Source organism: Octopus bimaculoides, chromosome 23, assembly GCF_046866305.1.
Source record: "Octopus bimaculoides isolate indiv1 chromosome 23, ASM4686630v1, whole genome shotgun sequence".
Taxonomy (NCBI): domain Eukaryota; kingdom Metazoa; phylum Mollusca; class Cephalopoda; order Octopoda; family Octopodidae; genus Octopus; species Octopus bimaculoides.
This window is the reverse complement of record NC_142950.1, coordinates 34,020,802-34,033,750: the sequence shown is the minus strand read 5'-3', so window position 1 is coordinate 34,033,750 and position 12,949 is coordinate 34,020,802. Positions and strand designations below refer to the sequence as shown.

General features: G+C 35.3%; 1 protein-coding gene across 1 annotated transcript; it reads right to left on the bottom strand.

Moving 5' to 3' along the window:
* Positions 1–11,576, bottom strand: LOC106876958 (T-complex protein 1 subunit alpha). The gene is made up of 12 exons (XM_014925726.3): positions 11,487–11,576; positions 8,737–8,822; positions 7,882–8,010; positions 7,102–7,199; positions 6,142–6,252; positions 5,348–5,529; positions 4,683–4,809; positions 3,431–3,606; positions 2,223–2,346; positions 1,780–1,972; positions 838–1,001; positions 1–418 (listed from the first exon to the last, which is right to left on the bottom strand). The coding sequence occupies exons 1-12, from the start codon at positions 11,557–11,559 to the stop codon at positions 229–231; spliced, it is 1,653 nt and encodes a 550-aa protein (XP_014781212.1). The 5' UTR covers positions 11,560–11,576; the 3' UTR covers positions 1–228.
* Positions 11,577–12,949: the final 1,373 nt, after the last annotated feature.

Below are 12,949 nucleotides of genomic sequence, written 5' to 3'. Positions count from 1 at the left end.
TTTGTGTTTAATGGATTACTTTAGTGAGAGAATGAGAAAGAAAAAAAGTACAAAGAGAAATGAAGTCCCATTTACAGTGAAGCTGTTGTATAGTGGCAGGGTGGGGTTACATGTAATGCAGTTTAGAACAACAAGATGCGGACATTTAGAAATAAATTCATCACACTACAGTGGCAGATTTGACTGGCACCAGTTTGGGAGAGAAAGAACCGGACAAGGACCACATTATTAGCAGCAGTCATCATGAGGATCTCTATCCTTTGGTTCAGGGGCCAATTTGATCATATCATCAATTCGAAGGATTGTAATGGCAGCCTCCGTGGCAAATTTTAAGGACTTAATCTTGGAGAGAGTGGGTTCCAAGACACCGGCCTTTTTGTTGTCACGTACCGTTCCTTCATACAAATCTAAACCAATCCTGCAATTGAGAAAAAAAAAAAATAAACGTCCCTTTAATTGGATTAAAACAAAAAAGCAAATTTGAACATAAAGGGACATAGCTACCACAAAACTCTCCTCCATGGAGTCCAATTTGCAGCAGATATAAATGTTATGCAGCCAAAATTTAAGAATGGCTACTTGACTACTTCCTGGAACAGAAACACTGAGTGCATTATTTGGGATACTTTTGATTTTGTGTCCAAAATTAACAATTCTTCTAAGCACCAAGATAGTTTCAAAAATTGTCTTTTTTTGGTAACCCTGGATGTTCCTCCACTTTACCCCTATTCCATTCAACTATAGACCTGAAAGGAAACCCTAAAAAATAACAAAATGATTGTGCCCTCCCCTTCAGACATGTGTCAGTCTTCGTTGACAAGTTAATGTAATACTTACAATTTAAGGTCTCCTTGTCCTTCAATGGTCTGTGCCATGTTGTGATAGGCACGCAGTTTAGCAACCAATTCGGTAGAGTCCTGTGCAGCATTCACAGCCAATTGTTTGGGGATAACAAGCAAGGAATGTGCAAATTCTGCCATAGCTAACTGTTCACGTGAACCCTGAATGAAAAGGAAATACAACTGTAATATAAGGATCAACATGAGAAATTGATTCTCCTAATCTTGAATATTCCCCAATTAACCTCCGTTAAACTCTTTTGATGCCACCAATCTGAACCAGACTTGTTTTCAGACAAAATCTTCCGTTTTAACCATCAAAATTTACATCATCATCATCATGTGATGTAAGTTCTCCATGCTGACATAGGCTGGGCAGTTTGATAGGAATTGGCAAGTCATAAGCCTGCACCAAACTCTGCATGTTTCTAAGGCTGGATACCCTTCCTAATTCACAATAAAAAATTTGTTATGTACCAAGTGCCTATTAATAAGGACTACATTATTCAAGTAACTCCTTCCAATTTCTTTTAATTATTCTCAAAATTAAATACCTCAAGAAATGCTTTTCTTTTTATTATGCACCACATCAATTATAACCAAGATATAGGCTTCTGGAAGTATTGAAACATATATAAATAGGAAATAGGCTGGCCTTAGGAAGAGCATCCAACCATAAAACCCTTGCAAAAACAAACACTGGAGCTTTATGTAGTCCTTGGCACCCATCAGTCCATGTCAAAACATCCAACCCATGCTGGCATGAAATGCGGACATCATGTAATAATGACTTCCAAAATGGTTTGTGATGCTTACAATCAAGACTTACACTCCAGCTTTATCTATGTGTACAGTAGACACAAGGCATTAAAAAAAATAATATAACTAAAAAGAATATCCAAACACTTCAAAAATGAAAAACAAAAACTTTTTGACTCACCAATGAAATGGCTAAATTCTCTAAATATATTGACAATGCTGCTTCGACAGCACCACCACCTGGAACAACAGATTTGGACTCAAGCACACGCTTCACTACACAGAGGGCATCATGCATGGATCGTTCCATTTCATCGCACATATAATCATTGGCACCGCGCAAAATGATTGAGGCAGCAGTGCGTGCCTTAGGACTGAAATAAAAGAAAAATTAATCTCAATCTCAGACAATAAAAACGGGAAATAAACAATGATTAATTCAGATATACGAGTGGTTATTGGTAAATAACAAAGAAAAGAAAAAAAGGTAAAGCAAAATGACAGAATTCTTGGATTTAGGGAAGTTAGGAGCAACAATATTTATTGGATGTAGGGAGATTTAATTTAATTGAGGAATGACAATATTTATTGTAGAGAGAGATTTACGAAAAAAGCAAAGCTTACCCTTTAATAATTATGAGTTCATCATCACAAATGCGCTCTTGGAAAACTTCTTCAGCATTTCCTAGCTGAGACGCCTCAAAAACTTCTTCCCCCTCCAGGTTGGACAGACTTGTCAATAGAGCAGCTATTCAATGAGAAATAATTCATTAGAAGCACATAACACCTTAAAAATGCATTGAAATTAAGTGAAACTTTTAAGTTATAGATTATAAAATGAAAGAAAAGGAACTTCAAGCTAAAAAGTATTCTTTAAAATAACTGAAAAAAATTAGAGAAAGAGAGAGTAGCATATCTTTGGTCTGAAAACAGATATATATCAAGTATAAAGTAGCTAAGTAGGGTATTATTCTAATTGTTCAGCTTTAAATACACTCTAGAGATTTCTGTGGGTTTCTGGGCAGTATTTTAATCTGGATTAGTTTATCTAGCTATCAAGAAGGAATAAGTACTTGATGTTATTATGGTGCCTTAGACCTTTTCAAAAAGGATATTTATCTCACAGGTTCTATATTATAAAACCAGAATGCAGGAGGAAACAACCACCACTTTTTATGCAGAGGTAGAACACATTTTCAAAGCTCAAATATCTGTATTTCATACCAGGCTACTAAGGACAACAAACAGGGAACATCATGATATCCATACCTTTCTCAAGAGTAATAATAATCTAAATGAAATAGCTACCACATGGGACTGCAATTAACCCAACAAAGGTGCTGTTACAGTCAGCTCACACCACATTAAAAAAAAGACAGAAAGACATGCTCTTGATCAGAATTTAGGACTAAACATCAAATTAGGAGGTAAAGCAATATGGTGGTGTATGATGAGTAATGACTGAAAGAGTACGGTTGTGAATACAAGCGACTGAAATGGGATTCCTACAAAGGATCTTTGGAGTGTCATTACTCAGGGTGTATAGCTCCGAGATCAAGGAATTTTTCTAAGCCAAGTCACTCCTCCTCCACACTGAAAGGTCACAACTCTGGTACAAGACACGCAATTAGAACCATCAAAGGAAAGAATCGCAAGACAGATTCTTCAAACCAAGCCAACCAGCAGGAGACAGTTGCTTCTGATGGAGAAGATACCTGAAGATTACCCCTGTTGTCCTCTTGGTAATGGTAAGCAGAGAAGATGGATGAACAGATGGAGTAAAAAATATGAGAAAACCAAACAAACCAGAAAATATTTTATATGCTACTCACCACCTGTTGCTTTGGCAATTCTTCTTAAGTCGGCTTGTTTACAACGCCTGACAGCCATAGCGCGAGCTTCTACAAAGTACTTCAGGCATAGATCATCGATGCCACCAGAGGTGAGAATAACATTGGCTCCAGATGATAAAACCTTTTCAATCCTTTCTTTGGTAATATCAGATTCTCTGTGGAAAATAGACAAATTATAGAATGACAAAAAAAACTTTTCTAAACAAGGAAATTTTATTTATGGGAAGCCAAAAGGGTAAAACTCTACACATCAGGGGTGAGAAACCCTTCTGATAGCAATCCACCTGAAACTGTCCCTGGTTCATTAATACAAACTTCCTGTTTTTAAAGTGATCTAAATTAAAAGTGTCCATCAAACTTTTGTCAAGTTCCAAATGCCAACTTGATAATGTCAAAATTAAATTACTTCATTTTACATTATTTTCAAAATTAATTCAAACAAAAGCTGAGTACTTCAACAGAAATATGGTAACTAAAAGGAATAAATAGCATTTCTTAATATACTACACTATGTTTAGTTCAATACATTATGTAGTCACTTTATTATTTGTTTTTTTTTTTTCAAACAGCAGGTATCCTCAGGTATTTCTTTTAAAAATCCTTCATTTAAGTTACCATTTATTGCGTCGACACGCCCCAGACAATGAAGTAGGCTAGCCCAATACGTAGATATAGAGGGAGAAGTCTAGACGTCGGTGTAGTTGAGTAGAGGTCATCCGAACATGCGATATAACAGTGGCGACGGGGATTTCGCAGCTCACACAACCAGTGTAGTATTGCGATATAACACCATTCCATGCCCTGTTCATTCTCAAATCAATCCTAAGATCTGCAGCAACAGTTAAACTAGGTTTCACTGAAACATGCTAAGAATCACAATCATTCTCTGTTACATTCTGCTTTCATCAGATTCAATTTTCCAAGGTACTCCCCTGCACTTCCTCCCTATGTCTTTCTTCACCACAATTTATCCTAAAAATAGCAACATGAGTGGAGTGTGGTTTTAATTAACGTTTGTTGGTTCACTAGATTAAATATGTTAGCACTTGCTTTACTATAGAAGTACTTGTTTGAACCATTTCATCATTTACAAAATATAAACAAAAATCAACTGACCCTGCATATTAACACAATACATTGGAAAAGCTAAACTAATGCTGCAACAATTATTCACTATCAGATGCCGGAGGGGTGGGGGTTGGAGTTGTTTACCAAAAGTGCTTATAAATACCTTCTTCTAATATCTTCAAGTTTGCTAGGGTCATCAATTAGAATTTGAACCCCAAGCTTCATTTTCTCTTTCCTGAGACCAAAATCTAAGCAGGCAATTTTGGCATTGGTAATACTTTTTGGCATGGCTGTTGGAAGAAAAGAAACAGGAATTAATAATGCTTTATTAAGTAGGCAGACTGATACATTTTACAAGAGACAGACAGACACTGGAGACATCATCATCATCATCATCTTGACAACTATAATGCTTATTTATTTGCATTGTTTTAAATTAAACATACATTATCCCATAGCTTTGTGACTTCCATGATGTGACTATTTATTTTAGAATGACATTGTAAGGTAAGCGTAAAAGGCCAAATCTGGCCAGTTTGGACATAAAACAGGTAGATTATTCAGGCCAGATATGGCCATCATAAGTGCTAATGGGTTAAAGCACTCTCTGCTAGTATATATTATTACATTGTAGGGTATATGTGAGAGGCTGGATCTGGCCTTTTTTTAACATAAAGCAGGTAGAGTATTTGAGCCAAATATGGCCAGTTTAAATATTATAAGCACACATTATCTCACATTCAATACTTCAACAGCGAAGAAGAGGAAATGGCTTGAAGAGAGGAAGAGTAAATTCTGAGAGACCAGTAAAACCAAGAACCAACTTACCTTTAGATCCAACAGTGACATTGATAGCATAGCCATTGACAAGAACACTTTCCCTGCTGCTTCGACCATGGGCCTTGAGGACATTGATGGCTTTCACTGGGTAACGAGAATTTCCCTTGGAGTCAGTGATCTTTACAGCTTGTACGGCATCAACAACCATGTTAGCAAAAAAGTCAGCTTCTCTGGTGGGATGTTAAGGAATCGGTCTTTGTGGAAATTAGTTTATGCTCCTTTTAAGACTACCAGGGAAACAGTACAATGGCTACCATTATTAATACTGCTGCTATTACCAATATCTTAAGTAGACATTATTTTAGTGCAAAAGTCAAATCAATTCATGTCACAGTGAAAAATTGCAAAACGTTTCAGAGAGTCTCCATTTGAATCTCCTGGAAGAAACATCAACATACACACACACAACAAAAACAAAAAATGTATACAACCAACACAAAAAGATACACACAGTTATATATACAACCAACAAAGATATATATATATATATACATACATAACAAACTAGCTCATTAAGAAAATATTAGCTAGTGGCATATATATATATACAACTGACAAAAACATAGACACGATACAAACATAACCAGGCAAAAAGATATACAATAAACAAATCAATACAAACACACATACATGTATACAAGATAACCTTGCCATAGTGATAATAAGTGAGTTGAATTCTGTGAGGAATTTTAATGTTTGGGCCAGGCATGGCTGGTCTAAATGCTTCACAAGAGAGAGGAAGAGAAAGTGATTTGCAAGAGAAATAATCAAAATAAGGATACGCTCCAATCAGCTTGCTGGCCATGCTGGTCCTGGCCACACTGAGGATGGATTCATGACCCAATTCATCAGTGTTAATACATAGGTTTTCTTGAATGTAACGACAAGCCTCTCTGAAAAGAAAAAAAATATATAAAGTTACAAAAACACACATTGGTCATTTTTCAATCTGATCCAATTTCTACAGTTGTCACCTACTCTTCTCTCTCTCTCTCTCGTTTACAATTCCTCAATACTTTTCTTTATTATATTCATCCTCGCATCCATTCTCTGTCTCTAACCATCCCTCACACTCTTGCAACCCCTAAAGATTGAAATTTTGGGGGATTTTAACCAATTGAATGTGGCTTATCTTAAAACACTTTAAGTCTGAATTGCTATATGTTACCATAGAAAGAGACCTCCATACAGCCAGTAGACCTGGTAGAAATAGCAAGCAACACTCCCTCAAATCACAGGATACTGTCTTAAAAACAAAGGTGCTCAATTGCTCGAAACAGTTGAGAAATATCCCTCAAATCATTTCTGGATTTGAACCAACTGACCTTGGGTTAAAAAACAATCACAAAATTTATCTGCACCATTAATTACTATGACTACTACTACTAACTGATGGTTGTGGGGATAGTGATAGTAGTGGTGGTGTTACATCACCATCCCCACAACCACCTGTTAGTAATAATGGTACGAACCATGTATTATTCAGTTGTTGGAGAGTTTCAAAACTTTAGCATTCAGATTTCTGTCGAATGTATTGCTTATTTCTTCACATTATTTTGAATTAGTCAGACATTATCTCATAGCTTCAATATTGCAATGATGTGATTGTTTATTTTAGAACGACATTGTAGGGTAGGTATGAGAGGTTGAATCTGGTCAGTTTAACTTAAAACAGGTAGAATGTTTTGGCCAGATACGGTCAGTTTAAACGCTAAAGGGTCAGAAGAAGAAGACCCACTCACTTGCAAGCCAGTCTGTAACCACTAATAATGGTGGTAGGATGGATTTTACTTTTAACCAAATCATCGGCATTCTTCAGTAACTCACTAGCCAGGATCACCTGAAATAAAACAAATTTAGATTTTAAATCTTCCGACTCACTTTCAAAACTTTGTAATTTTTTACCAGCTATAAACATGGAACTACCAACCCTTAAATTTCCATTTTGAAAGAGTATGAATTAAGCTCTATTTTTGCATAGATGAGGATTTTCACCTTCAAGATGAAAAAAGCAATTTTTGAAACTTTGTCAACTATTCCCTTTCTTCACCGAATGGATCATCATGCTGTTGAGTTTTAAGGGGCAAAATATAAATTTGGAAAAAAAAAAATTTTTAACCAGGCTGTTTTCAAGAAACTTGCAAGCTAGTAAGATTTATAGTATTACTTGCTTAATACAAAGACAGAACTTTTATTTTCCTTCATCTACAACAAAACAGCCTCAATTTGACAGTTACTATTGCCAAACAGTGAAAGATAAAAAGAATCAGGAGAACCAGAATATAGGAAAACAACTACACAAATCTGAATGAGAAATTACAATGCTTAACAAGGCCCATGACAAGGTGCAGATAAAAATGAAAAACATTTAAGCCTCTTAAGAATGAGGACTATTAGCCCTTAATATTTCACAAAGGACCTGTGATCTCATGGAGACATTCAAGTAAGACAGGAGAAAGAGACAGTTTAGCATAGATTGAATCAAACTAATGTATTCTACATAACAGTTAACGACCACTTACCACACTGCTAGTTCCATCGCCTACTTCCTTGTCTTGTAGTTCAGCCAATTCTACCAAAATCTTAGCAGCTGGGTGTTCTACTTCCAATAGCTTAAGGATCGTAGCGCCATCATTGGTAATTGTTATGTCCTGAGAATTAAAAAAAAAAGGAAATAAAATGGTGAAATACATCAAATAAAGAACACATTGGATTGTTAACCTCAACAGATATCATGATTAGCTACAAAACAAACATTAAACTTGTAAGTTTTCATGAATGGAGCAGAACAATCCTTTGGGGATCTAATTTCTTTTGAAATAAACTGTCGAAATTAAGTTTGATACTTTTTAAAGAGATTTAGTAAAATAACTATCATTATTAAGCTGGTGTTTAGCCACAAAAAGATTCTTAAAATTATGCTGAAAGGTTTTGTTTAAAAAATATGAATCCTTTTAAATAGATTTTGTAACAAAACCAGCAGTGGGTTCAGAAGACTGTAGACGGAAACAGGTCAAGCAAATAGACTAAAGAAAAATAGCTAATACTTTGCTAAAGAGCAGCAATAACACTGAAACATGTCATTTGATAGTGTACTGTCAAAATTCACTGACCACTACATTGAAATTTTAATTACAAATGGAATATGAGCAAATACATATGACCCAAACATTTTGAAATGTTATTTCCCCACCCCCTTTGAACTTTTACTCCAGAACAAGGTTTTGTACTGTTTGTTCTGGTAGCCACCTTTAAAGTTGAAGATTCGAGAAGGTATAACTTACAGTGACCACACAGAAAGAGTTAATTAATTAGACAACAATATGACCAATTAAACAATATATAAAGTATCTGTTTGATATTATCATATTACTTACCCCAATGTCGTCGACCAGCATTTTGTCGAGTCCTACAGGACCAAGACTGCTTTTAATAATATTAGCAATTGCACATGCTGCCATCACTGTAACAGATAAAAAGAAAAATATTAATAAAACACAAAATTTATTAACACAAACACACTTGATGTCAAAGTGTCAAACTTAATTTGGGCAGTTTATTTCAAAAGCCATATTTGCTCAAAACATACACTTCTCAACTATTCTCCAGGCACAACCTCCCCAACCCTACTTAAATCAACTGGAGAACCCAGTTCATTATTCCGTCCAAATCATGCCAGCATGGATTGGATTATTAGGATATACAATACAGTTGATTGATACATCTCATTTTAAAATGTGTTGGTGCCACATAGAAAGGCACCCAGTACAATCTGTGAAGTGGCTGGATTTGGAAAGGCATTCAGCTGTAGAAACCATGCCAAAACAGACAAATGGAGTCTGGTGCAGCCCTCGACTTTGCTAGCTCTTGTCAAACTGCCCAACCTTTGCCAGAATAGAAAACTGACATTAAATAATGATGATGATGAATATTTAAGTATGCAAATGTTTTTTATGTTTGACTCTGGGACTATATGTCCAACAATCCAAGACACAACATTTATGAAGACATGAAATTTATGTCCACAATTTATGTACCCTTTAACCCTGGTCATATCCAGCCCAGATATTCTGTTTTATGTTCAAACCAACCAGATCTGACATCTCACACCTACCCTACCTTCCTAAAAATAAACAATCACATTGTTGAAATCTATAACTTTGCATGATTAATTCAAAACCACGTGCATAAACAAACATAACATTTGGCAAAGTAACCTGGATGTTAAAGGGTTAATTACAGGTATGACCTAGGGCTGAACAACAACAACAAAAAAATCCACAAACATTACAAGGAAATTGTAACAATCTAGAACGTTGTTAAACACTACATCTATACCATCTGATCAAACACACAGCAAACTAGTCACACGGTCAATTTCCACAATAGACCCACAGACAGTGACTGTCAAAGAATATTTCTAAACTAATGGAATCAATCTTGCAGCCATTCATTGCCACAACAGTGTAGAGACATAAACAAATAGTTACATCATAATTTTTAAAAACAGCACAAAGCAAAGTATGGCTCTAGACCATAATACGGCTTTTGGGATTTAATTTAATAATTCCAAATTTTTCCACAAGTGCAGCAGCTTGGGGAAGGGGGAATGAGTCGATTACATCGACCCCAGTGTTCAACTGGTACTCATTTTATCAACTCCTAGAGGACGAAAGGTAAAGTCGACCTCGGCAGAATTTGAACTCAGAACGTAGCGACGGGCGAAATACCGCTGAGCATTCCGTCCAGCGCGCTAACGATTCTGCCAGCTCACCGCTATAATAATAATAATAATAATAATAATAATAATAGGTAATTGTTCAGTACTGCTATATTGACCAAAAACACTGCAAGGCATTACGACGCACCGCCAATCCACTATGTTTAGACAATGGAAATAAAATTTGAAGCCATTAAACTCAATGCAAGACTAGTCCTTTATTTCCTCGTGCTCGGAAGGGTTTGAACACAAAACCACGGTGAGCGCTACAGTACGACCCTACTATACGCCAGACAAGTTAACGGTAGAATACAAATGTCACTGATATTTCGTTTCTTTTGTTCTGTAAAGGCATGAACGTCACAACCTCACGTTCTCTTCTTCCTCTAATATCGCAAATGATAAACCATCTAGAATTTACTTCAATAAATTCAAGTAACTGTTGATTTTGATTAATACATGCATTATTCACATTATATAGCACAAATACGTCCTATCTCCACCTAAATAGGAGGCCCCTAACAACCGTGCGTGAATCATTCGATATCGAGCCGCACAGAAAGAATAAAATTTATATTTTATTTCCATTTTATTGATTATCGCAGTTTCCCGAGTGTATTTGCATCATATATATATATATATATATATATATTAGGGATAAAAATCCAAAATTACAGGTAAAAACTCAATTAAAATCAATTTATTAAAAGTTAAAATTAAATTTCACAGTATTTTCATCGATGAGTTCGTGAACCTTGATTCTTTTCCCTAAAACTATATATATGTATTATAAATGTAATAATTAAATTTTATGTTATAAGCTTCGTTAACGAACACAGTCCTCTTGCCTGTGGAGAAATTGTCTTGCATGAAACCGGTGCGTGGTACAAAAAGATTGGGTGGGGGGTCCGCCGCTAAAGATGGGACGCCTATGTCAGCTTAGCAATGCGTCAATATCTACATACAAGGACATGTTCATAAACATAGGTAACAGTAGACATGTAATAACGTGTTTTCTTGATTATTATTGATATTATAATAGTCCTTAATAGACTTATAATTGGGCGGAATACGGAATGGTTATTAAGCCAAGACCATTTAATAGAAAATATACATTGTTCTGTAGTACGGAGAAATTTTAAAACAATAAACCTATGAAATGTAATTTTTAAAGTTCATATTTGAATATTTATTCAAAAAATATCAGCTATAACAAACAGAGAGATAATATATACTTATATTTTAATTTATTTCAAAGACAAGAATCTTCTAGAAAGCTCACACGTGAGATGGGGGGGATACCATGTGGAGGAGATAGGAAAGCAATGGCAAGGCAGCTAGAACGAAGACAACGACACGATTAATTGGGAGAAGTTAGAACATAATATAAGTGAAAGAATTAGTTACCATTTTGAGTCCGAACTGTCTGACCAGAAGTTCTATCGCCGCCGACAGTCAAAGGTGCAGCAGTATCAGCCATGATGACCAAACAGATATGTTGAAAGAGAGTTGAGAGAAAACACGGAATGTTTAAAGTGTGAGGAAGAAAGAGAGACAGGATAAAGAAATATAAGAGATGACGAAACGAAACCGGTAATAAAGAAACTCGAAAACCGAAAGAAAATAAATGGATTGGATACACTTTAATCTTACATTAAATTTTTTTTAATTCTGAATTTTTTTAAAATTAAATTATTACTTGGTTTAAAATGAGGAAAAATTATATTAATAAAATAAAATATACAAATCATATACGTAGTGTTTGATTTTTTTTCCACTATAGTTTGAATGTATTTTCATGGAAACCAGACTGATTCTTATAAAATCTGACTCATCCACCGGCATTTTGACTCTTTATTCTTTGATCTTATCATCTAAAACTATTTCTTTATATTTGGCTGCACGTTTTCGAATAGAACTCATTTTAAAAATGAAGAAATATTTCTTTTATTGGTAATCTATAGCTTTAAAAATATTTGCAGTGACTATACGAAATATATATATATATTATGTATATTACATATGATATACATATAATTATATAAAATATGTATTATATATGTAATATAATAAATATCTGACATCGGACCGTCTCATCAGATTCTGTCAAACCGTCCAACCCACGCCAGCGTGGAAAATCGACGTTAAATGAAGATGTTATGCACACCCACACACCTATTTTGAATCTTATAACTTTCTAAGAAATACAGATTTTTTCTTTTTTTTTTTTATGGAGCTAAATTTTGCAATGGTGTAGATTACAATTCTCTTTTACCATTTATTTGTTTCATCATTAAACTGCGGCCATGCTGGGGCACTGCACTGAAGAATTTTTAGGCGAATAATCGACCCCAGTATTTGTTCTTTTTTTTTAAGCCTTGTGCTTATTCTATCAATCTCTTTTGTTGAACTGCTAGGTTACGGGGACGTAAACACACCAACATCGGTTGTCAAGTAGTCGTGGGGGACAAAGACAGATATATATACGATGGGCTTCTTTCAGTTTCCGTCTACCAAATCCAATGACAAGGTTTTGGTCTGCCCAAGGCTATAGTAGAAGATACCCAAGGTACCACACAGTGGGACTGAACCCAGAATTATGTGCTTGGGAAGCAAGCTTTTTATCATCAGCCGTGCCTGCACTTATACTCTTTTATTCTTTTACTTGTTTCAGTCATTTGACTGCAGCCATTCTGGAGCATCACATTTAAGGGGTTTTCTAAGTTGAAGAAATCAAGCCCAGGACTTACTCTTTGTAAGCCACTTATTCTTTGTAATCCCACAAAATTATTCCAGTCTCCAGTTGTTGGCTCACCCTAAATCAAGGATCTGCCCTGGCAAAAACACACCTGTAATTGCATTCCAATGAA